General features: G+C 40.1%; 1 protein-coding gene across 1 annotated transcript in view; it reads left to right on the top strand.

Moving 5' to 3' along the window:
• Positions 1 to 2,504: 2,504 nt before the first annotated feature.
• LOC134589275 (ras and Rab interactor 3-like) overlaps positions 2,505 to 25,210 on the top strand; it is a 28,546-nt gene continuing 5,840 nt past the window's right edge. Inside the window, exons 1-3 of the mRNA XM_063444327.1 lie at positions 2,505 to 2,568; positions 6,691 to 6,960; positions 8,329 to 9,159. Of these exons, the coding sequence (XP_063300397.1) occupies positions 6,741 to 6,960; positions 8,329 to 9,159 (1,051 nt within the window). The 5' untranslated portion in view covers positions 2,505 to 2,568; positions 6,691 to 6,740. The remainder of the gene's footprint in view (positions 2,569 to 6,690; positions 6,961 to 8,328; positions 9,160 to 25,210) is intronic.

Raw genomic sequence — 25,210 nt, 5'->3', positions numbered from 1 at the left:
CCTCTAATCTGAAGGGAAAAACATAAATTTTTACTTACCGTAAATTTTTTTTTCCTGAAGATTAGAGGCAGTGCTATATTTCCCCCCCTTTTTTTCTAATAAACTCAGTGTTTTGCAGGTATTTGGCTTGTGTATTTTCTGGGTATGTTCAAGATGAGATGCTATTTAACGGAAAGGATTTAATTAGGGGGAGGGTGTTAAAAATTTGGAGAATTGCCTGCCTGTTTTTATTTCCCTCCAGATTAGAAATCCCATTGGTAAAAGCACTGCCTCTAATCTTCAGGAAAAATAAATTTACGGTAAGTAAAAATTTATGGGTTTTTTTTATTAATAATTAAAAAAAAAATTATATCCCCCCCTCCCCTCTTACCTTTAGCCTGGGAGGGGGGGAGCCGTGATGCCATGGAGGAGGATGCCGTGCTGCCTTCCCTGGTGGTCCAGTGGTGAGTTCATATAGGCTAGAGTTCACTCTCGCGAGATCTGAGCGTTGCCACGGCAACGCTCAGAATCCCGCGAGAGGACCCGGCGGAGCTGCTGGCTAGAGCTCCACCGGTCCTCTCCTCCCTCCCTCCCTCCCCAACCGGCGGCCGCATCTCAATGCCTGTGGGCCGATGAGGGGATCTTTGATCTCCCCACCGGCCCATGAAGGCACACAGCAGGGCCGGCGCTCGGATAGCGCTGGCCCTGCAGGGGTGGCCAGGGAGACCCTGTGATCTCCCCTGCCGGACTCGTCCCACGGCCATCGTGGCCCACCGGGCATTTGCCCGGTATGCCCGATGGCCAGTCCGGGCCTGTTTATCTCAAACGAAGGATGCTATGCTAAACACATCTCCATTTCTTATTTGGTGCCCTTAAATATTGCAATCACATATATGTATATAGAATGTAACACAGATTGTACATTCTGGAAGGTCAGTTGATAGAAATGTATTTCTTTAACAGTTCTGTGAAGGACTTCCTACCCTGTATGTCACCATCACTAATACAGTTATGAGTTATTGTAGCCCTTTAAATGCCCCCTCTTTACTAATAAGGCAGTCTGGCTATAGCCCCCTGCAGGCTGCCATGTGCATTCATTCACTGTGGCACCATCCCAGGGTTATCAAATGCCATTGCCACAAAGATTTGTTAGAGGCAATAGGAGTGCTGATCACGGCTTACACCGGTCAATTGCTGAATGTACAATATGCTGCTAGAGGCTGCCTTGGCATTGGAATGCCGCGACAAGCTGTTGCAGAGTTTTGATGTCCCATCCAGGCCCCTATGTTCTGCCGAAGATCTATGTCTATCCTCTGTTCACACTTGCATCTCTATCGCTGACCTTCAAGACTTCTCTAGAGCTGCAATGTTCCTATGGAACGCTCTTCCCTGCTCCATTAGATTCTCACCCAGTCTCAGTTCCTTCAAAAAAACAATTGAAAACTCACTTCTTCAGGAAAGCATCAATTAAACTGTTAATAGTCTTCCTCGCTTCCTCTTATACAGCTGTCATCCAAAAAACATACACTCTCTGAGTGAAAAAAATTCTAGCATTCTAGAGTGGTCATGGTCCTTGTCGTAACCCTTTAATGGTAACATATAAATGGAGCACTGCATGTTCGCAACCTTCACACACAATTAACATATTAAGAACTGGAACCACTACATGGACATACAAATCTAAACAAAACCATTTTTGCTGTGTCAGATTCATCATACTTCTACCAATTTATATAACACAATGTCATGATTACATATTTTTTCCTCTTTAAAGTGAATCTAGAGGAAATTTGTGCGGCATTTTGAAGAGTCTAATGCATCAAATACAAAAAGTCAAAAATATAATGAAATCAATGTAGCACTTTGCATAATGTACTTTTTATAATGTACACACACACACACACATATATAAGCATATACCAGTATTTCACTGCAGGCCTTATCGTGTAGTAGGAGGAGAAACAAAAAAAAAAACCTCTTGTGTATTTTGTAAACCTCAACCCCACACATTGTAACATAGGAAACAAAAGACACATGTGTCAGTTCCAGTAAATCGTTGAGTTACTTCGTTTCTTCTCTTGTTCATGCCGAACGTCTACTTTGTGGAGGTAAGATGCGACAAGTTACTTTCTAGATAGCAATCTTTTCACCTTTGTTTCAGGTTTATAATTATTCATTTTACATTACTGTAGATATTTAAGCCAAATGTGCCCGACTGATCGTGTATTGCTCTTTTTAATTAGTATAAATCATTAAGATTGATATTGATTAAAATGTGTTTTAAACCATATATTTTTTTTTAGTGTGTGTGTCAGCGTGAATATTACACTATTGCACACCCAGATATCCTTTACATTGAGGGAGAGGCTCGCTGACTGTAAAATGTATTGTTGAAGAGGAAATTGGGAGTGAAAAAGAGGGGGAGAGGTAAACTTATTATTACATTGACCCTTTCCTGTCGACAAAAATTCTAAGGAAGTCTTGCTTAAAAAGAGATGACAGCATGCAATGTTCCCCTTTTGTTAAATAAAGTGAACTGTATTATCACCATTGCTGGACGCACAGGAGTAGAGAACGCACAGAGCAACAGTAAGTCCTAACATTCTATTTTATTTTAATGTTGTAGAAACCAAGGTTGTTTTTTCCCACTGACAAATCCTTAGTGAGCAGAAACATACATTTTGGTGTCAGGGTTATTCATTAAGGTGTGATTTGTAAAGAACTCAAATAGAATGTAATGTATTTATTAAAAAACAAAAAAAGTTTGAAAAACAAAAACATAGTTCACTTGGAGAATATGTATATATCCAGCAGCAAAGAGTCACTGGATAACAAGATTAGCAATAATTGTGCATATTTATCATGACAGCATATTACAGTCAATGCTTGAAGAAATATGTAAAAGAGTAATTTATTATATGGGGTATTTGTTATAGTATGGGGTATAATACTTTATTACACATTTCACTGTATTTGAAACATACATGTCATAACAGGCAGCGATATAACATTTGCTTCACAGCGATTAAACTATCTATCAAATCGAAGGTCCTATGTGTAATAAAACGTATCATGAAAGGAGGTAATAGGCAATATTTTACTCTGTCGCCTTAATTTTCTCATTAGAGATTTTGACTTAAATCTGAGAGCAACAGGGTGAATTGTTAGCATAAGAGGTTTGTCTTGACATTGGCAGATGAGCTTACACTTTAATGGTAATACCACTGATGTGTACTAACACTTTGTAGAACTTCAAAAAAACAAGACAATTTTCTTTCAAAGGATATATAGATTTGGGATAATGCGGAGTTAACAGTTACAATATTTTCTATATAATCATTATTGTTTTCTTCTTCATCATAATCTCATGAAAAGCATAACTATGTTATGTTCATATTTTAAAATGTATTCTGGATGTTTATGCTAGGTATCTGCCAAGGTTTCCCTAAAACAAGAACCCACCCTTTAACTTCAGAACACGTAACCTCATTTTAACTTTCTTTCTTTAGTCTTATTGAATCCATTGCTGTCAGACAATGAACAGAGGTTAGCTAATATATGAGTTTTAAAATATGTACTACTGGCTATTTATATTAAAGATTGGGAATTTAACTCAGTGGTAACGTAATTTATTAACAGGTAGCTGAAAAAAAGGAAGTATGGTAAACAAACTTGCAAATATCACCCATAAAAATCCTCCTTTATCCAACAGGAAAGTAGGCAAATGGGAAGGAGCTCAAGTTATATATATTTAAAATATTTTTTTATTATTGTATAAAAAATATTATTATTTTATATTTTTGTAAAATTTTGAGACCCTAGCAATGGTGGGCTGAGATAGTGATACTGGCAGGAAACACCAACTGTTTGTGATATTTGGGGGAAGGAGAGACATTACTTAAGGGGTTGAAACACTGGGGGAGTTGAGAGTGCAGGATCAAGACGTCTTGAGAAGACCCACAGAAGACGTTTTGAGATTGTGTCGATTGGTCATGTTGAGCAAGAAAATATATTATCATAGTTTGTGTTCTTGGATAAAATTCCTATTTATTAATCTAACACCTAAATGTATGATTTAAACATTATTGTTTTAAAAGTGTGTAGGGCATTACCATGTGCAGTTACTTCCAACCCAATCTTCAAAGCACACTGCAGCCCAGGATTAAGACATTTGCCATTTCTGTTTCAGTGGGGTATACCAAACAACCAGTAACAAGAAACCACCGGTCCCCGATACGAAAGTTGCCCTGCCTTCCCCATGTGTCTCATTCCCCCAGCCCCTCCATATGTCTCATCCTTCCCCCGGCCCCTCCATGTGTCTTGTTTCCCCATTGTACCCTCAGCCCTTTCCTGTGTCTTGTTTCCCCACTGTACCCCCAGTCCCTTCATGTGTATTATTTCCCCATTGCTCCCCACAGCCCCTCCATGTGTCTTACTTCCCCATTGTACTCCCTAGCCCTTCCTTGTGTCTTACTCCCCCATTTTATCCCCATCCCCTCCATGTGTTATATTCTCACTCGCCAAATCTGCCCCACCAGCCTTTTAAAGTATCTGATTGTTTCTTATTTCCCCGATTCTGAACCTCAATGTGTCTTATTCCCCCCCATTCTGCCCACAAATGTGTAATTCCCTATTTATGCCACTGTAAACAACTCTGGACCATTGGTTTATGTTAAAGACTGGGGTGGAAACCACAGATTTAGTGATACCTACTTTAAATAGTATTACATGCATAAAACAGGCAAATACAATATACCGGTATATGTATGTATATTGGAGACAAAAAAGAAAACAAAAAGTAGGAAATTGCATTCCCTTATCTATTTAGATAAGTGAAACAGGGAACTGCATGTATGAGATATATATCTCCTATTTATTTATCATTTAGATTGTTAAAGCCTATGTATTTTTGTTAAACGTGAGCAATAAGAAAATCTCAACAGAGATCTCAAAGTCTAAAACAGAAAAGGAAGTGGCAGGGTGTAAAGGAGGAAAAATGTACTGACTATACACGTTCACAATTAACAATGGTTACCGTCAAAACATAAAGGGGGGGGGGTGTCAAAAACAATATGGACAGACAGACAATGGACAAATTATATCAGGTGTAGTTTGGGAGTAGCAGTCCTGTGTCTGACAATACAGTGATGTGTATGACAAAATCCGTTTACTGTAAATACTGGTGGGCAGGTTATTCTCAAGCCACTGTGTATACAGGCAAGAAATATTTCTTCATTTCAAGCAGAAAAAGTCATTAGAAATCTACAAGGACTCTGGTGATGGTGTGATGGGATGCCATGTATTCATTTTTATTGAAATATGTATTGAGAGCTACGTTTTAGATTTTTCTTTTCTCCAGAGTCTTAAGATAGATTAGACACAGAGTTATACTGAAATTACAGATCAGACAAAAATAAATTAAATACATAGGCAGACAGATTAGATGGACAAGCAGTGAGATAACACAGACAGATTAGACACACACTTGAGTTGAAGAAGGTTTCCATTTTAGCCATTGTGTCCTGCAATGTGAAAATCACTTTAAAGAAACGTAGACTTCATGACAGTTCACACAATAAACAGACAGACATGATAGACTATATACAACATCAAACAAACAAACAAAAAAATGTGGAACCTAACCTGGTGGTTATTCGATTATTACGCTAACACCCTTTACCTTTTGGTTTAATGCTACTTCAGTACAATTTACTTAAAGGACCACTCTAGTGCCAGGAAAACATACTCGTTTTCCTGGCACTAGAGTGCCCTGAGGGTGCCCCCACCCTCAGGGTCACCCTCCCGCCCGGCTCTGGAAAGGGGAAAAGGGTTAAAACTTACCTTTTTCCAGCGCTGGGCGGGGAGCTCTCCTCCTCCTCTCAACCTCCTCTCCGCCCCGTCGGCTGAATGCGCACGCGCGGCAAGAGCTGCGCGCGCATTCAGCCGGTCGCATAGGAAAGCATTTACAATGTGTAGTATTCTGTAAACACCAAGTTGTGTTAATTTGTAAACCAAGATGCAAAATTTAGGCAAACGTGTTGTATATTCAGTCTACAGTGAGAGGAGTTTGGAATTTGATTGATTGCTTTTGTGGACAGGTGTCTTTTATACAAGTAACAAGCTGAGATTAGGAGCACTCCCTTTAAGAGAGTGCTCCTAATCACACCTGGGAGGTAGAAATCTTGCTTATTGATAGGGGATCAAATAATTATTTCAATAACTTTTTTGACATGCATTTTTCTTGCTTGGTTTTTTTTATTTTTATTCTGTCTCTCACTGTTAAAATGCACCTACCCAAAAATTATAGACTGATCATTTCTTTGTCAGTGGGCAAACATTCAAAATCAGCAGGGGATCAAATACTTTTTCCTCTCACTGTATATACACAAACTATATAGCCTCATATTGGCTATATGATATAAAATCTTGCAAATCCTGTTTCGATTTATTGCAATTCTGTGTATAATAAATAAACGTCAATGTGTTTAAGTTGCTGTCTAGGTTATAAGCCTAATTAAGCATACATTTCTTTGTGGGAATAACGTAATTGATGAAATGGTTAAGCATTGTGGAAATGCAACATATCCTGACATCACGATAATCAAGAAATGTACACGTTTGCAACTTCCTGTTCTCTTGAAGTTTGTGCAAGGATGGTATTTTCGTGTAAGCTAACACCATCACACTGAATGAATTCTTATGTGATTACAGGAAATCCGAAGCTCTGTATGCCCTGTCTTCAGAATTAACCCTTTTAGATAATGAAACTGGATCTATCAACAAGGAATAAACAAGGACAGCCCCTGTGTGCTATACACGTAACATCAGAAAATGGCGCTCTCTGCGTCATTAACCCCCTGTTTTTGCATGAGCATGGTGATACATGGCTCACAGAGTATTCACGAAGACAGGTGGACATGAAGAGGAGAAGTGCGCCATGGTGTTATGACCAGGATTCTGGCATTGTCCATGATACTGAAGGTTGGTGTCATTTTATTAATATCCCCCTAAGCTGAGTATAATATGCAAAAGGTTTATTTGTAAACACATCTAACTACAGGCTTTTTATATAGACTGGGAGATACACTACAAGGTAGTAACCGGCAATACCATAAGTACTTGAAACTCTCATTATTGATATGCCAGGAGAGCAGCTGGGGAGACAGATCTGGTTAGATTCTTTTGTGAACAGGAATATTTATATATTTGTTGCATTTGTCCATATTGCATTGCTTTGAAACATTAGTGAGCAAATTGAAGCTTGGTTGGCTTTGAAACAGGCAAGGGCATTGCTAGAGGGGAGGAGCTAACAAGGACAGGAGCCCCAACTGGTGTCCTCAAAAGCCCTGGGTCTTGTTTTGGAACAAGTTCTTTGTGAGACAGAGTCCCTTGTAATACTGAGAGAAAAATAACACATCCAATTATGTAATTTTTTGACAATCCTATTTAAATGCACTACATTTGAAATTGGGTTACTGCTGTGGGGGCATTGTTTTAATGCGGTGGTGTGAAAGATTAACACCAGGTTAATATAGGTTTATGTAATACTCTTAATTTAATCAAAGATTTGGTGTTGCAATAAGATCTATAGACTACATAAGGGTTCAAGGTTAAACTAAGGGCCAGGTATAGATTTAGATTTGGGGAGAGGGCTTAAGTCAGTGTATGTGGGAGAGACCATAACATTTACCATTGGACTGAACCCATGGTCTTTCTGATACATAGCAACATTCCACGATGTAGGATGTAACCCACTTAGAATTAATGGCCAAACTAGATACCCAATGCCGAAGCTGCCATTAATTTAGCTCGTTTCCTATTGGTGTTTTGCCTGAGGAATTCACTATACACTAATATAGTATTTCTGTCTCCCCAACTTCTCTCCCATCATATTAACAATGGGAGAAAAGCGAAATAATCACTTAAAGATGTTTGCTGGACTTTTTTGTTTCACGGTGCCCTAAGATTAACACTCCATAGGTGTAAAAGAAACCCAGTCTTAGGTAGAAATCTAGCCCTAACCCAAACCTTATACTAGCCTTACATGCCTTACTTGTAATCGTAAGAAAATAAGGTGGTAATTTAAAAGATTCCCAACGCATGAGCATGTTTTAAGGTAAAATGTCATCTTGTGGATCTGATATTAGAAGACATTTAAACATTAGACATTAATAAACCTCTCAACTATTTGGCTTGTGGTTTACTATACATTTTACGAGAATCTATCAGTGCCATTAATTTCCCATAATACTTGTTTCAATTTCCTTTATACGATAGTTTACATTTTTTTTATATTAAAATATTCAGTTAAAGAGCTTTGGTTTATCATTCTATCCAATATTTCCTCAGATATTGAACAAGATTATCAGAAGAATACAGAAGAGCAGAAGGACATCACTGTCAGGCTGGGTGAAGGTGAAGAGTCTGAACATAAGACAATGAAGCCCAGTGAAGGCAACCTGGGGTCAAGTGAAGAGACTCAAGGTATGCACTGCTTCATGGATTCCTCTGAAACACAGGGAAATTCTGACATTGTACCAAAAATGAGGAAACAGAGGATATCAAGTAGACAAATGAAGTTGGGTTCCAAGAGATTCCAAGGTAATAAGCAATCAGAACAAGTTAAAATGGAAACGGAGTCCTTACAACAGAAATCAAGCGAGAAAAGATCTTCTCTTCTCCCACACAGAGTATCGTGGATTGAAGTTGTGCAACCAGGAGAGAGTAATTTACAGAAATCAAGCTCAGAAACATCCCTTAATTCCTCGGACAGCTTTCTTCTCCCTCCACTTCCAGAGTTGGACTCTATTTCCATGAGCAGTGTTGAAGAGGATGTAGATTGCCACTCTTTGAACTACAAAAGAAAACACTCACATGGGCTGGGTGACATTGTGAGACATAGCATACTTGCTGTTAGTACTGCTCTCACTGGACTTGTCTCACCAGAGAAATACCTTGGAAACAGGATACAGCAACTTGCAGAAGACCCTGCATCATATTTTGGTGGCACAGTTCAATCTTTTATTTGCAATATGCACAAGGGATCTGCCCACAACCAGTCGAGTATTGAGATGTTGCAGAATATACAACAAATGCTAAGCAATCTCAAATCTTACCTGCTTGAAAACAATGAGATCTGGGAAATTGTGGAACATCAAGAGATAGACGAGTCCAAACTTGGTATGAAACACTGATCGTACACCTGAAAAAAACTATTGTAATACACACAACACCTAATGTAATATAAGTTCAAATACTTAAAAGAACACTCCAAGCACTATGACCACTACAGAGTGCCTTAGTGTCAGGAGTGCCCTGGAACACCCCTACTTTAAGTAGTTAGATCATTTAGCCGTTCTCTGCAGCCTGGTTAGAGCTTCTGTGAGCTTACCTAAACTAAGCTGTGCAGTGCAGGACCAGCTCATTGGCTGAGAACGTCTGATGGTTGATCTCACACTATAAGCTGTACAACTGGACTAGGTCAGGAAGAAGGCTTCCTGCTGCAGGGAGAGACAGGGAGCAGCACATGATACCCAGATAAAAAGTAAAATAACTTGCAAACCCTTGACTACCTACACTTGGGTGTGATAGGACTCTCCTGGCATCATAACCACTACAGTGAGCTATAGTGGTAATGGTTCTTGGCATATTACTTTAATTTAGTCATGAATTATATTCCCTTTGAAAATATATTTCACTTATCCTAACACAACATCAAAGTATCATAATATCATAGCCAAGTTCAAAGGCAAGTAAAAAATGTCAAGATAAAAAATAGAAAATATATACTGTAGTATATAGGGTACAATGTAAAAAGCTAACCATCTCACAATACTTGCATGTATTTGTAAGCTTTTAACCTATTAAGATAAGGGGGGGGGGGGAGGGTTGGAATGGTGCAAAAATGTAAAATGGGCAAAGTTACTAGTGGAATGTGCCTGTTGGTTCCACTGGTTTCCATGGTGACTGCCCCACTTTTACTACTTTAGTACAGAACACTTTGATAAATAACCCTCATAGGCAATTACATACATTATAAATAATTTGACTTATCTGCTTCATAAAAAAAGTAAAAAAAAAATACAAAGTTCATGTTCAATGAAACAGTCGTTATTCAATCATTACCATCACTGGGTGCATTAGCTGTTACTGTAGCTGTTAAGAAGTAATCTGTGACACTAGGTAGAGTTTTGAGAAAGATGTCATGATCAAATAGCGGTTTCTTATCTTCTTATTAACTGTTATTACCTGTTATGGACACTGTTATGGACACTGCATTGTACTGTCCTATGTTTCTTGTAAAACTAAGAATGTTAATGAGATAGATAGTTCAGTAGAAGAAAACTGTGGATTCCATTAGGCCAGAGGTGATCTCTGATTTGAGCAACTTACATGTTCTTTCCTTGATTCTTTCTTGATTATTTTTAGCAATGATGGGTGACTGACGCTTTTGTTGAGGATCACATGTTCCTCAGGATTGTTGTAGTAATTTATATTTAAAGGACCATTAAAGTGGAACTATAGGGTCATTAGGTCCCCCCCACCCTCAGGGCCCCCTCCTGCTGGGCTGAAGGGGTTAAACCCCTTCAGCCACTTACCTTTTTCCAGAGCCAGGCTCCCTCTGTGCTGGGGAACTCTCCACCCCCTGCCGACGTCAGATCTGAATGCGCATGCGCGCGCATTCAAACCGCCCATAGGAAAGCATTACTCAGTGCTTTCCTATGGACGTCCAGCGTCTTCTCACTGTGATTTTCAAAAGTTTGTTTCAGCAGATCTTCCACCGCTTTCCAAAAACTGCATATCTTCGGGCAATCCCACCACATGTGTATGTACGTTCCGCGGGATCCGCAGCCTCTCCAGCAGTCGTCCGTATCCAGTTTATGCATTTTGTATAGTTTTACAGGCGTAGTATACCACCTGAACATAGTCTTCCAAGTCTGTTCCTGGAGTGTGACGCATATGGAAGCATTTTTATTCGCTTCCCATATCTCCTGCCACTCGATTCCTTCCAAGACCTCACCTAGATCCGCTTCCCATTGCTCAGTGTATGTCAAACCCCCCCAATCTTTATTTTCTGTACTAAGGTGAGCATACAAAAGTGTGATCATACCTTTAGGTGCCAATTCGTCCGAACATATTTTCTTGAAAAACGTCAGCTTTTTCAGGGCTGCTGCTCTAATATGTGGTCTTCTAGCAAAACCCCGTATCTGGATAAATCAAAAAAGTCTGCTGGGGTTAAATGGTTGCCTTGTTGTATGTCCTCAAACTGGATGATCTCCCCGTTACGGTATAATTGATGGATCCGCTGTAGACCGACTCTTTCTATGTTTCTAAAGTCCCTTGGAGCAATGCCGGGTTGGAACTCTCTGTTCCTAAGTAGAGGGGTGAGAGGGGAGGGAGTCGACGCCAGCCCGTATTTAGCATTGGTCGTGATATGTTGCATTTTTAAGGCAAATTTTATGCATGTGTTTTCAAGATAATCAACCTCTCCTATATCCATGGTCTATTTATTTAAGAGCAAATCTATAAGCAGCAAGTGTATATAACTATAGTTTGAGAAAATATTAGAAGAACAGTTATATCAGAGGTAAGGGCCCAAGTCAAATCTAGCTTGAAGGGACACTTTACTGCCCACATAAAAATTATTATTATTATTTTTTTAAAATGTTTAGTAGACATACCACAATGAAAACATGCATGCATTTCCTTAAGCATTTTTTTTCATTGGGAGAAAATCTAAAACCAGCAAATGCTGCAGATCTCTGCTGGCATTGCAAGCCCTCCTCTATTTCCCCAGCCCAAACTATCTGTGCAATCACAGACTTCCCACTGCAGCTCAATGAGAAAGCTTTACAATGCAGGTGCTCTGGTCAATTGCTGCATCTTGAGTTTAGCAGCACCAAGCTAACCAAACCAGGAAGTAAAATCTGTCCTTTTTGTAAAATGAAAATAGAGCACATCAAACATTTCAGCAAACTAAAGTGCTTTAGCGGTCTGGAATGTCACTCTAAAGCAGGGGTCCTCAAACTGTGGCCATCCAGATGTTGATGAACTACAACTCCCATGATTCTTTGAATTACATAGCCAGAGAATCATGGGAGTTGTAGTTCAGCAACATCTGGGGGGCCGGAGTTTGAGGACCCCTGCTCTAAAGAAAGCTATTAGTTGCTTTTCTGAACAACTCTTCCTTATTTAAATTTGTATAGAATGCCAAGTTATGCAGGTACAGCCTCTGACCAGACCCAGATTTAACATTTTCCATAACACATGGAGCGTGCACAAAGGATCCTGTGGATAAGATGGCAAGAATACCTACATATAGAGTTTGTCTTATGAAGATAGGGACCATTCATCTGTAAAGTGCAGCGGAGGTGTATGTGTTTTATAAAGCTCTCTCTATACCTTGCACCTCTGTAAACACTTAAATAACATTTACTGTAGTGAGCTAAGGAGGAAATGTCAGCAACAGGAAAGTGTTTTTTTTAACTGAAACCTCGTTTTCACACGTTTTTTACAGAGATCTAATTCTTATGGGGATATGCCTTTTTTATTGTGGCTTCATATAAATACTATTGACTACTCAGTGAGGATTCTAAACAGACAATTTAGTTGATGACGTAGTCCTTTGAAAGGAAACTCTGTGCATCAAAACCACAACTGATTACTTTCTGCGGTTATCCCGATAGGAGGCCACAGGAGAAGCCCCTCCAGGTTTTGTTAAGCTATTTTCAAGTTTGAGATTATGAAATGAATGCAAAAAAATAAAGTAAACTGTTACGTTTTAAAAAGTATTAATAAAAAAAAATATTTTTTTTTATTGCATTAAAACTTTAGAAAATAAAATTCTTTGAAAAATAAAAAGTGAGAGAAACAGTGTGCAAATAAATTAAACTAACCAACTAAAATTAAAATATATATTTTGCACTCACAGAATTAAGAGCAATGATTTAATGACTTAGGATGCCACATATAAAGTCCAATTGGACTTTTTGAATCCTGCTAGATACTCTGCACACTTTTATATGAAATCATGATAGATGTACAGAGAAAAAAAGCCTACAATAATGAAAGCTAAAATGTGATTTATAGATAGATTGATACATATATTAATTAGTGATGTCCCGAATGGTTCGCTGGCGAATAGTTCCTGGCGAACATCGCATGTTCGCGTTTGCCACGGATGGCGAACATATGCGATGTTCGGTCCGCCCCCTATTCGTCATCATTGAGTAAACTTTGACCCTGAACCTCACAGTCAGCAGACACATTCCAGCCAATCAGCAGCAGACCCTCCCTCCCAGACTCTCCCACCTCCTAGACAGCATACAATTTAGATTTATTCTTTTTTTTTTTTTGTCTTTTTTTTTGTGTTTATTATACATTATCCTCCATAGCCAGTAACCTGTGTTTATTATACATTATCCCCCATAGCCAGTAACCTGTGTTTATTATACATTATCCTCCCCATAGCCAATAACCTGTGTTTATTATACATTATCCTCCCATAGCCAGTAACCTGTGTTTATTATACATTATCCTCCCATAGCCAGTAACCTGTGTTTATTATACATTATCGTCCCATAGCCAGTAACCTGTGATTATTATACATTATCCCCCCCCATAGCCAGTAACCTGTGCTTATTATACATTATCTCACCCATAGCCAGTAACCTGTGTTTATTATACATTATCCCCCCCACAACCAGTAACCTGTGTTTATTATACATTATCCCTCCACAACTAGTAACCTGTGTTTATTATACATTATCCCCCCATAGCCAGTAACCTGTGTTTATTATACATTATCCTCCCATAGCCAGTAACCTGTGTTTATTATTCATTATCCCTCCATAGCCAGTAACCTGTGTTTATTATACATTATCCCCCCATAGCCAGTAACCTGTGTTTATTATACATTATCCCCCCATAGCCAGTAACCTGTGTTTATTATACATTATCCTCCCCATAGCCAGTAACCTGTGTTTATTATACAATATCTCCCCATAGCCAGTAACCTGTGTTTATTATACATTATCGTCCCATAGCCAGTAACCTGTGATTATTATACATTATCCCCCCCCATAGCCAGTAACCTGTGCTTATTATACATTATCTCACCCATAGCCAGTAACCTGTGTTTATTATACATTATCCCCCCCACAACCAGTAACCTGTGTTTATTATTCATTATCCCTCCATAGCCAGTAACCTGTGTTTATTATACATTATCCCCCCATAGCCAGTAACCTGTGTTTATTATACATTATCCCCCCATAGCCAGTAACCTGTGTTTATTATACATTATCCTCCCCATAGCCAGTAACCTGTGTTTATTATACATTATCGTCCCATAGCCAGTAACCTGTGATTATTATACATTATCCCCCCCATAGCCAGTAACCTGTGCTTATTATACATTATCTCACCCATAGCCAGTAACCTGTGTTTATTATACATTATCCCCCCCACAACCAGTAACCTGTGTTTATTATACATTATCCCTCCACAACTAGTAACCTGTGTTTATTATACATTATCCCCCCATAGCCAGTAACCTGTGTTTATTATTCATTATCCCTCCATAGCCAGTAACCTGTGTTTATTATACATTATCCCCCCATAGCCAGTAACCTGTGTTTATTATACATTATCCCCCCATAGCCAGTAACCTGTGTTTATTATACATTATCCTCCCCATAGCCAGTAACCTGTGTTTATTATACAATATCTCCCCATAGCCAGTAACCTGTGTTTATTATACATTATCGTCCCATAGCCAGTAACCTGTGATTATTATACATTATCCCCCACCATAGCCAGTAACCTGTGCTTATTATACATTATCTCACCCATAGCCAGTAACCTGTGTTTATTATACATTATCCCCCCCACAACCAGTAACCTGTGTTTATTATACATTATCCCTCCACAACTAGTAATCTGTGTTTATTATACATTATCCCCCCATAGCCAGTAACCTGTGTTTATTATACATTATCCTCCCATAGCCAGTAACCTGTGTTTATTATTCATTATCCCTCCATAGCCAGTAACCTGTGTTTATTATACATTATCCCCCCATAGCCAGTAACCTGTGTTTATTATACATTATCCCCCCATAGCCAGTAACCTGTGTTTATTATACATTATCCTCCCCATAGCCAGTAACCTGTGTTTATTATACAATATCTCCCCATAGCCAGTAACCTGTGTTTATTATACATTATCCCTCCCATAGCCAGTAACCTGTGTTTATTATACATTATCCCCCATAGTCATTTATCGTTGGACCTAGGCAGCATGATGCCTTAGGCCGGCCCAGAGAGTGAATGAGTAAGTGAATAATATAATATATATGTTCAGAAACATATTAGTAATATATGTAAATCGGGTTCATGCAAAGAGGGTGAAAAGGTATTAAAAAAACACACACTTATTGCATCAAATTTACAAAGCCAAACTTTTAAAAGCTTTTAAAAGCTCTCCTCATTTCTTTCTCGGGATGAGGAATATATCGGTTGTAGTATGAGGATTTCCATCTGCCCAATCTTTTAATAATATGTACTGAAGTGTCAGTGTTGAAGGAGACCGAAGCTGCCCCTATTCTAAATGAAAGACCAGAGACATGGATACAACCCAATCTTAGGAGTAGTGTTCTGCTGTAGAAGATGAATTTAGCCGTAGTCAGAGGGATTCAGTGAGAGTAGTGGTGAAATGTGTGTGGCATGACTGAGTGTGGGTAAGTAAGAGTCAAGTATTTTAACTGGGCACTAGTTCTAGGTGGGATAAAGTGGTATAGCGGCTGCATGAGTAGTTTGGTTTGTTTTAGAGGTTTGTAGAGAAAGTATATAGTGATCATGATTTTTAGCGATATCCAATATTTTTAAGGTGGTCCCAGTGCCACCACTCATATCTGGTGTCACAATAGCTTGCATTTAAAAAAACAAACAAGGGGGGCGGGGCCGGGCGGCCATGCCGACAGGCTGCACATCACACGGGCTCCCGAGCCTACGGAGGAAAATGGGGAATATACCCACATTACTAGGCTCTTACAGACCCGGGGGTCCGTGGCACGAAGCTCTAGAGTGTCCCAGTGTAGCTGGGGCGCCCGATGCAGGGCGGCCCTGGGTCCTGGTGTGAGACTCTGGGGCTCAGAGATTGAGGCCTACCCGGGAGGGGAGAGGGGTGGACGGCCGCTGCCTCGCTCTCCACCCTAACTACGGCGAACCAACACCTACCTAGTGCCTTCCTGGTCCCGTTTCCCCCCCCTGTGGGCCGGGGGGGTCATCCCGGTCCCCACCAGGCGGGCTACCACCTAAGAATCCAACTTGGATGGCCCAAAGCCGGAGGAGTGAGACTCCCACGCGGTCTCATTAAAATGGCCGCCGGCCGCACAGCAACTGCTCCAACTGAGACGGTGATCCCTCATAACCTGAGCTGCTATCATGGGTGTCCCTGAGGGCCCTCAAGCCTCCACATAACGACTTGTGAACGCACAAGCTGACAGGCGAGAACCATCACAGCCAGCACATCCTCTACCTGCCCATATCAAAACGGCAACCCCAGCATGGCAATCTGCAGGCAAGCTCCACTAAGGACCAGGGCTGAAAGACCAAGCAGAACAACCAGCTTCACCAACTGACCACACGGTGCTACAACCCTCAACAGCTCACCAAGGCAAGGCAAACTTACCCAGCAACCGGGAAGACACAGTGGGACATTAGGACCCAGTGGAATTCAAGGGGTAATCTCAAGGGACTCTCCCCCCGCATGGGCATGGAACGCGACCCCCCTGCCTCAAGCTTTGCACGGAGATGGAGCTGGCAGTGACCCCAGCCGTTCACAGCAAGAAGCACAATGTATAGCATACCATGAATAGACACACCATATATCACTGTAGTTGCAGTCATTGAATAAGGTGCACATTCTCTGCATATGACCTTGTATATAGTTAATCTTTATTGGAGCTTTATATGTATAGAAGGAAATAGCGGAATGTATACTGCTTTGCCTGGTGGCACCCTGCTTTACTGATAATCTTAGCTAAGCTGGAAACCTTAATAGCATGTTAGACAGCACTGCATAATCTACCATAACCTGAAACGCAAACTTACTGTCTCATCTACTGCATGTCATGACTATTTAGACCAGCGGTTAATGTACTAAATGTATGTCCCTCACTTAAGCATAGTCAAACGTAACCATGTCACTATCTAGATATTGAAGCGATGTCACACGACATAAATATTAACCCTAAGCTACATAGCCTATGATTTACCAATAGTCTACTCTTGTAATTAATACTCAACTAAGCATGACCAGCTCAGATATAAGTGTTTTATATATCTCTAGCTAGCGACTAACAAACGTAAGAAAAATCCCACTGTAATTAATGCTGAAACGTATTCACCGTATAATACAAAAATGTGCATTGACATAATAGCCATGTTTTAAATGCCTACTGAAAAATGTGAACGTGAGCTGTTGTGGCTAAGTTTACAACGTTGTTAACCATGTGCACGCAAAAATAAAGAATTAAAAAAAAAAAAAACAAACAAAACTTTTTTGACTGTAATATAATAGCAGTCAGTTTCCTTCACACGTGGGCGTTTCAGGGCCTGCCAGGGCACAGTGTCACACCAGTGCAACTCATATCTGGTGTAACAGTAGTGTACATAAAAAAAAAAAAAAACTAGAAATTTGACTGTGAAATAATAGCAGTCAGTTTCCTTCACACGTGTGCGTTTCAGGGCCTGCCAGGGCACAGTGTCACACCAGTGCAACTCATATCTGGTGTAACAGTAGTGTACATTTAAAAAAAAAAAAATACAGGGGGCTTGTTGTCACCTTTCGGGGACCCTTGGTGTTGTACGTGGCTGGGTGGAGGAAGAGACCTTCAATGACATCAGTGAGGACAAGGAACGGGACATGGCTAGCTTGGTATCCAACCTTGTGCAAATGGGGAGTTTGTGGTTGTGCAAATGGACTGTTTGCGGTTATTTGCGATGCGTTAAACGGGGAGTTTGGTCTGTCACTGTGAAGCGGGCGTAACCCTTACACTACCTGATCGATACAACATCATACCTGATGTTTTAAAGCACGTTATTCCAAACAATTTAGGAATGTTAGGTGATTTATGCCCTTTATGGATTAAAACCAGACTCTGCATCAACTATGTAATTTTCCATGGGAGTTTTGCCATGGATCCCCCTCCGGCATGCGACAGTCCAGGTGTTAGTCCCCTTGAAACAACTTTTCCATCACTATTGTGAACAGAAAGAGTCCCTGTGGGTTTTAAAATTCGCCTGCCTATTGAAGTCTATGGCGGTTCACGGGGTTCGCCCGTTTGCGAACATTTGTGGAAGTTCACGTTTGCCATTTGCGAATGGAAAATGTCATGTTCGCGACATCACTAATATTAATCACTACGTGTATATTACAGGATACTTCAGCCATATACATGCACCTTTAGTCAGACACTGTTTGGAAATCCGAAGTTTATCTCTATGGTCTCTCTCTGCTTCTGTGTAGGGAACACTCAGTTCTCAAACAATATCTGACCAAAGGTGCATGTCTATGGCTGAAGGATCTTGTTATATACTAAATGAAGGGATTCGTTTTTTTTTCATTTTTACATATACTTTATTTAAAAAAATAAATCCTTGTCCTTTTAAAACTTGATGAAAGGATTATTATATTAAAACTAATTTTGAGGTGACAGTTGTACTTGAATGATACCCATACTAACTATCATAGCTATGTAAATCCTGAAATGCTTAAATTGCTTTTTAAATCTATTTTTATAGTTATCTTTAAAGGTATATTCTATGTTTGATGATATAACCCATCTATTTAGTAGATTTTTCCTTCATTTAAAAATTGTACAATGACTAATTGAAAAGTACACATTTTATTTCTACCAATTTTTTGGTATCGTATTTATTAGTGTAAAATGCAACTTTAAAATACTGCTTTTTGACTGACTTGGTTACACATGTGTTTACAATGAAAATGTTTATATGCTTAAATTGATGGGTCACGCTTGTCACCATGGCAATAAGCCGTTTCGCAGCAATTTCAGTATATCCGTATATCATCTCGCTGCATTGATCAGACTCATAAAGCAGCCCTTGCCAACACCGAGGTTTTTCTCAGAAATAGTATTGATGCTGTGGTTTAGTAACCCGCGCCGTGGTTTCCGTTCACATGAGTCTCTACCTTGTCCTTGTGTACTCTGGTTACATGTATACACATAGTGAAAATAAAAGGCATTCAGTCATATAGGACACAGTGCTAACATCGTCTGTACAGCATTACGTACCGCATTTTATTAACCCCTTAAGGACCAATGACAGTGTATATTGTCACAACAATCTTTTCTTTTCAAGAAAGATTAAAGCGTTAGGAATGCAAACCAGTATTCCTAACGCTTTAGTATCCCTGTCTTTGATTTAGAGGTGTGTGTGACTCCCTCAGCACTGCTTACTTCCCACTCTTCTCATGATGTCACTGAGGAGGCATGGCTACCTCCATTGTTGGTCTAACTGAATGCTCCGCAGAGAGGAACTTTGGGGACCTGATGCACATGCAATGTGATCACGGCATACACAACCAAGTTTCCCGAAAGTTGAATCAATGCTTTCCTATGGGAACCTTTGTGTCATGTGACCGAGTTTTACTTGATCGGTGTCGCGGAAGCGCCTCTAGTGGCTGTCAGGAAGACAATCACTAGAAGTTAGCTTAACCCTGCAATGGGCTTAAAAAAAACCTGCAATATTTTACGATGCATGGTTAAAAAGACTGTACCCAGATCACTTCACTTATAGATTAAGTGGCCTTGGCCTGGCTAACTTTAGTGGTCCTTTAAAGGAGTCCACGGCACATAAATTATTTATTTATTTAAATTTTAATAGATATACCAATGCCTGCATAAACTATGCCTGCATTTTTGTTATGCATCTTTTCATTGGAGGTGTATCAGAAAATAGTTTGCAAAAGCTGCAGATTTCTTGTGTTACGATTTCCCTTCTTCTCCCGGCCCAGATATTCAGGGCTGTATAATTACAGAAGTCTTTGCAAGGCAGGTGCTCTTTGAAATTGCTACCTCTTAACTTAAGCGCCACTGACCTTCGCAACCAGGAAGTAAGAGGGCCGGTTGTTTGATTGACAGCCAGGGGAGATGAGTAATGAGATCAATTTATAAAAGTGCCAATTTCTATTAAAATCTGCTGTTTTTGTAAAATGAAGAAAAGAACACACACTTTTCACACATAAGGCACTTCAGCGAGCTAAAGAGCTTTAGGTATGTAAAGTGTCAATTTAATATCTTATTCAAAAATGGAAAGTCCTGCTCAATTAACAGTAGGTTAGGAATGATCTGCAAACACTAGGTATGTATAGCAGTCCATGCTGGCGTAAGGCATTTTCAGATTCAAACGAGTTAACAGCAAATGTATAATTTATTCCTTAAGAGTTTAAAGGAGCCATCATAAACGTTGCCATCTCAGAAGGTTGCAAACTAAATTTCCCATGAAGATCAGCTATTCTGGAGCCTGGCTAATCCCCAGTACAAATACAGTTCACAAATACAGATTACCGTAATTCACTTGAAATACTGAGGTTAATCAACGTATACATTTAAAATAAATATGAGGTTTCATAGTGTGCAGTTTTAGTACTGTTAAAAATGCAGTGTCCATACATTGTTCTATTTATGAGCGCGACTTTTACCGTTCTGTAGATTCTTAGCGGAATGCGGTCAGTGCTGTAACTGTACAACGGAAGGACATGTGGTATTTACCTGTATATGCAGGCGAGGCTTCCAAAGAAACAGAGATTATGCAGCAAGTTGGACCACAAGACCTGACTAATGTTAACATTTTAAGATGTGCAAGGTCTTACACCACATGCAGAATGTCTGTTACAACTTAATGCAAGAGAATATGGAAGAAATTGAAATATCCTTTAATATGTAATATGTTAGTCACTCCTTGCAGACTAGAGCATGAAATACCTCAGGGGCAAACTAAACTGTTCTCATGAAAATATCATCTCAATAGCCGCTTCTTTGTTTTTTACAGCACTTAGTATGTTCACCTGTCACCTGTCAGTTTGACTTTTACTTGTCTCAAACCAAGGTTGCCATATTTACAATTTTTTTCAGGACACGTTCAATTCAAATTAATGGCATCACATGATAAGTGTCGTCTAGCAGTATGTACAATATATACGCTGCAGTACTCCTCATTGACTTAATTTTAAAAAATGCACATATTACATAGCAGCACTTTGCATCTGCTGCCCATCATTATGTATACATGATAGGCTAAAGCATTATCCCCAACTGTGACTGACAAAGCATCATGGGAGTTGTAGTTCACAAAAGGCTAGGGAGCTGCCTGTTGGCCAGTGCTCTAAAACAGTGCTTTCCAATCCTTTTTGCACCATGGCACGCTGTATTTATAGAGTTATTCACTACAGTGAGAATTCAAAGGGAACTGAAAGTAAATTTCAAATTTAAGGCAAAAGTAATTACATTGGAAACATGGATGACACAGACAGTGTTTCTTTTCCAGCTATTATTACCTTGAATTTTAAATTCACTTTGAATTCTCACTGTTTGTTTAGAATATTCCTGTCAGTCTGTTGTTGCCAAGGCGCAACCGTTAGGCAAAGTAGGCATTTGCCTAGGGCGCCGGCCTGCTGGAGGCGCCCACCGGGATATTTCCTGGTGGACTCCTCCTGTCCTGGGCCCCAGCACCGAGAGGTGCCGAGAGGAGTCCTGTCACAGGGGCCCGGGAGGTGGCCATTTGGCAACCTCAGGGCACCCACAAAGCTGTGCATGGCACGTGCCTGCTGTGTATGGCAGGGCAGGCACTTGCTTACCCTGATGGCAGATGCCTTCTCTGCCAATGAATGCTGGAGGAGAGGAGGCAGGTGACGGCATTATGGGCGGCGAGGGAGGCTCTTCTTGCAGCTCGCCACTACTCCATCGCGCGCACACTGTGATGCTGGGAGCTGGAATATGATGTCATTCCGGCCTTCGGCATACTAAACAGCGCCCTGGAGGAGTGATAAGCTGCCCCACACTGGAACACAGGGAGGCTGGATGTCTGAGCCTGTGTGTCAGTGAGTGTTTGACTGTCAGTGTGTGTGTGTGTGTGTCTGTTAGTGAGTGAGTGTATGTATGTCAGTGAGTGTCTGCCTGTGTGTGTTTGGCAGTGTGTTTGTGTCTGTCAGTGAGTGTCTGCGTGTGTGTGTGTCTGCCAGTGAGTGAGTGTATGTATGTCAGTGAGTGCCTGTCTGTGTGTTTATATCTGTCAGTAAGTGAGTGCATGAATGTCAGTGAGTGTCGGTCAGTGAGTGAGTGTATGTATGTCAGTGAGTGTGTGTGTGTTTCTGTCAGTGAGTGTCTGCCTGTGTGTGTCTGTCAGTGAGTGTATGTATGTATGTCAGTGAGTGTCTGCCTGTGTGTGTCTGTCAGTGAGTGAGTGTATGTATGTCAGTGTGTGTCTGTCAGTGAGTGTCTGCCTGTCTGTGTCTGTCAGTGAGTGAGTGTACGTATGTCAGTGAGTGTCTATCTGTCTGTGAGTGAGTGTATGTGTGTGTGTCAGTGAGTGAGTGTATGTCTGTCAATGAGTGTCTGTGTGTGTGTCAGTGAGTGAGTCTATGCCTGTCCGTGAGTGTATGTGTGTGTCTGTCAGTGAGTGTGTGTATCTGCCAGTGTGTGTCTGTCAGTGAGTGAGTGACATGAGAGGGCGGCAAAATGGATCTTTGCCTAGGGCGGTAGAAATCCTTGCACCGGCCCTGATTGTTGCCACACACAGGCTTCACAGTCTGTTTTCCCTATCTCTCCAAACATATTATCACTTCTACCTCACCTCTACCACATCAAAACCCTGCCTATTTATTCTATTTTATCCTAGATTGTTTTTTTTTCTCTCCAGTCTTTACCTAACAGGTATCTTATCTGCATCTTACTTACTTTTTTTGCCTTTCCTGTAAACATTTGTACTCATTTTCCCATGCCCTGGTTCATTTCTATTTTCTCTAGTTCCCAAATCTATCCACTGTTCTCCCTCACTTAACATTAACACTTATATCTGAACATCTTCAAAACATTATTTGCATGGGTTACTGTTTAAAACATATGAGACTAAAGGAAATAGGGGTAATAATGTTAGGTGGGCCTTATTCACATTTGAACTGGCAATCCTGATGCCCAGATATTCTTGGATGCATTCAGGTTACTGCATACCTCCTAAGTATCCCTATTTAGGAGGGACAGTCCCTCTTTTCCATCCTAATTTTCCTTTTTTTTCTTGGAGCTCCATATTGTTGGTGTGGTTCAGTGTATAACAGAGCTCCACAGCAGTAATACTCACAGTAATGTGTCTTTAAACTACAATTATTGTGTTTAGAATCCAGTCTGTGCTTGCTCTAAATTACATTTTAGTTGCATTATTCGTTATTAGTAAGTCACCTAAAATGTCTTAGAACAGGTCCGCCCCTGGCCACATCGCCACTCACACCCCTAAATTAAAGTGTCCCTCTTTGTTCATTTGAAATCCTGGTCAACCTGCAATATGCACAGTATGCTGAGAGTTTGCAGATGTGAATCAGCTGACCGAGTATTTTAAGTACTTGAATAACTGCAGTTTAGCAAATTATTTAGTTCAGTTTAAAGTCTTAGCTGTTCTAAAATAGAACTTCGTGCTGGAAGATTAAGGGAAGTAGTGGAAGAAGAAAACATTTATCAGAAACTGTGAACATTTGAATAATTCTAAAATTAATAATACATCTAGTTAACAGATGTTGGAGGTGCGGTTTCCCATCAAATTGTTTTGGAAAATGATCGAGAGTAAGATTTAAAAATCTAACCTACACTCCCTTTTCTTTTGGTCCAGAGCTAGCGTTATTACAGCTTAATGTGAAACAAATGTTTGGTATCCTTACCCCTTTAGTAATGCATATATTATTGGCCGCAAAAATTATGATTGCCAGATACTGGAAAGTATCTATTACCCCAATATGGCTCATGGTCAAGGAGCAAATGAAATATCAATTAAAAATGTGAATGGGCTTGAGAAGAGATTTTCAAGACACATTAAAGGGACACTGCAGGCACCCAGACTACTTCTTCCCATTGGAGTGGTCTGGGTGCCAACTCCCACAACCCTTAACCTTGCAACTGTAACTATTGCAGTTTTTATAAAACTCTATCAGACAGCCACTAAAGGGACTTCCGTGTTCTTCCGTCGCTGAAATCCGCTGAAATCCCCATAGGAAAGCATTGTATAATGCTTTCCTATGGAGAGGTCTAATGCGTGTGCGCGGCCATTGCTGCGCATGTGCATTAGGTCTCCCCGGGAGGAGAGTACGTGGAGCCAGACCCAGCGCCGAGGGACATTGGCGCTGGACTCCGGTAAGTCACTGAAGGGGTGGGTGGGAGGGAGAAGGGAACTGCAGGATCCTGTAGTGCCAGGAAAACGAATATGTTTTCCTGGCACTGGAGAGTCACTTTAAATACATGGTTAACTCAAATCGAATATGTCTAGGGAGTTTTTGTTTTTTTGCTTTTTAAGAAAATATAGGTGGTTTTGTAGTAATCCAATGAGCAGTTATGGAAAGACCGTAAACGTTCTCCACAGGTTCCGTAATGGGGAAAAGCCCAAGTCCACAAAAATAAATAGATGATAAGGATTGGCCATTGTGTATTGTGTAATGTTTTGTATGTCTTATGTTAGTTGGATGCTATGAACTGTTTATTGTTTATAAAATAACACATTTGTAGGAATTGTTGTGTGTAGTGAATGTAAATATTTTGATATGATGAAAGAATATGGAAAATGGAAAAAATATATATTAAAAAAAAATACATCTAGTTACCTAGTATTATTCTGTATTTGTAACATCATTTTGACGTTTGAATTTACTTCTACACCTTGCATAGGTACCATAATTTCCGATTTTGTCAGGACAGTCCTGTATTTTGAGGTACCGTACCTGCAAAAATAGGACCTGAGCATCTGATTTGAATTCTAGCCAGCATTTCAAATATTTCAAAAAGGAACTGGGCCTTAAGACTAGGTCTAACGTGCTGCAATTGCACTCTACGGATAGTCTGACTTAAGGGGTAGGGGGAGCCTGAAAGTCAACCTTTTCACCCTTTTCACAGATTGATTAAATCTTCTTATATCTGCTATTTAATGTTACATATCTATAAAGACTT

Source organism: Pelobates fuscus, chromosome 1 (genome assembly GCF_036172605.1).
Source record: "Pelobates fuscus isolate aPelFus1 chromosome 1, aPelFus1.pri, whole genome shotgun sequence".
NCBI classification, from domain to species: domain Eukaryota; kingdom Metazoa; phylum Chordata; class Amphibia; order Anura; family Pelobatidae; genus Pelobates; species Pelobates fuscus.
This window is presented reverse-complemented; position numbering and strand designations above follow the sequence as displayed.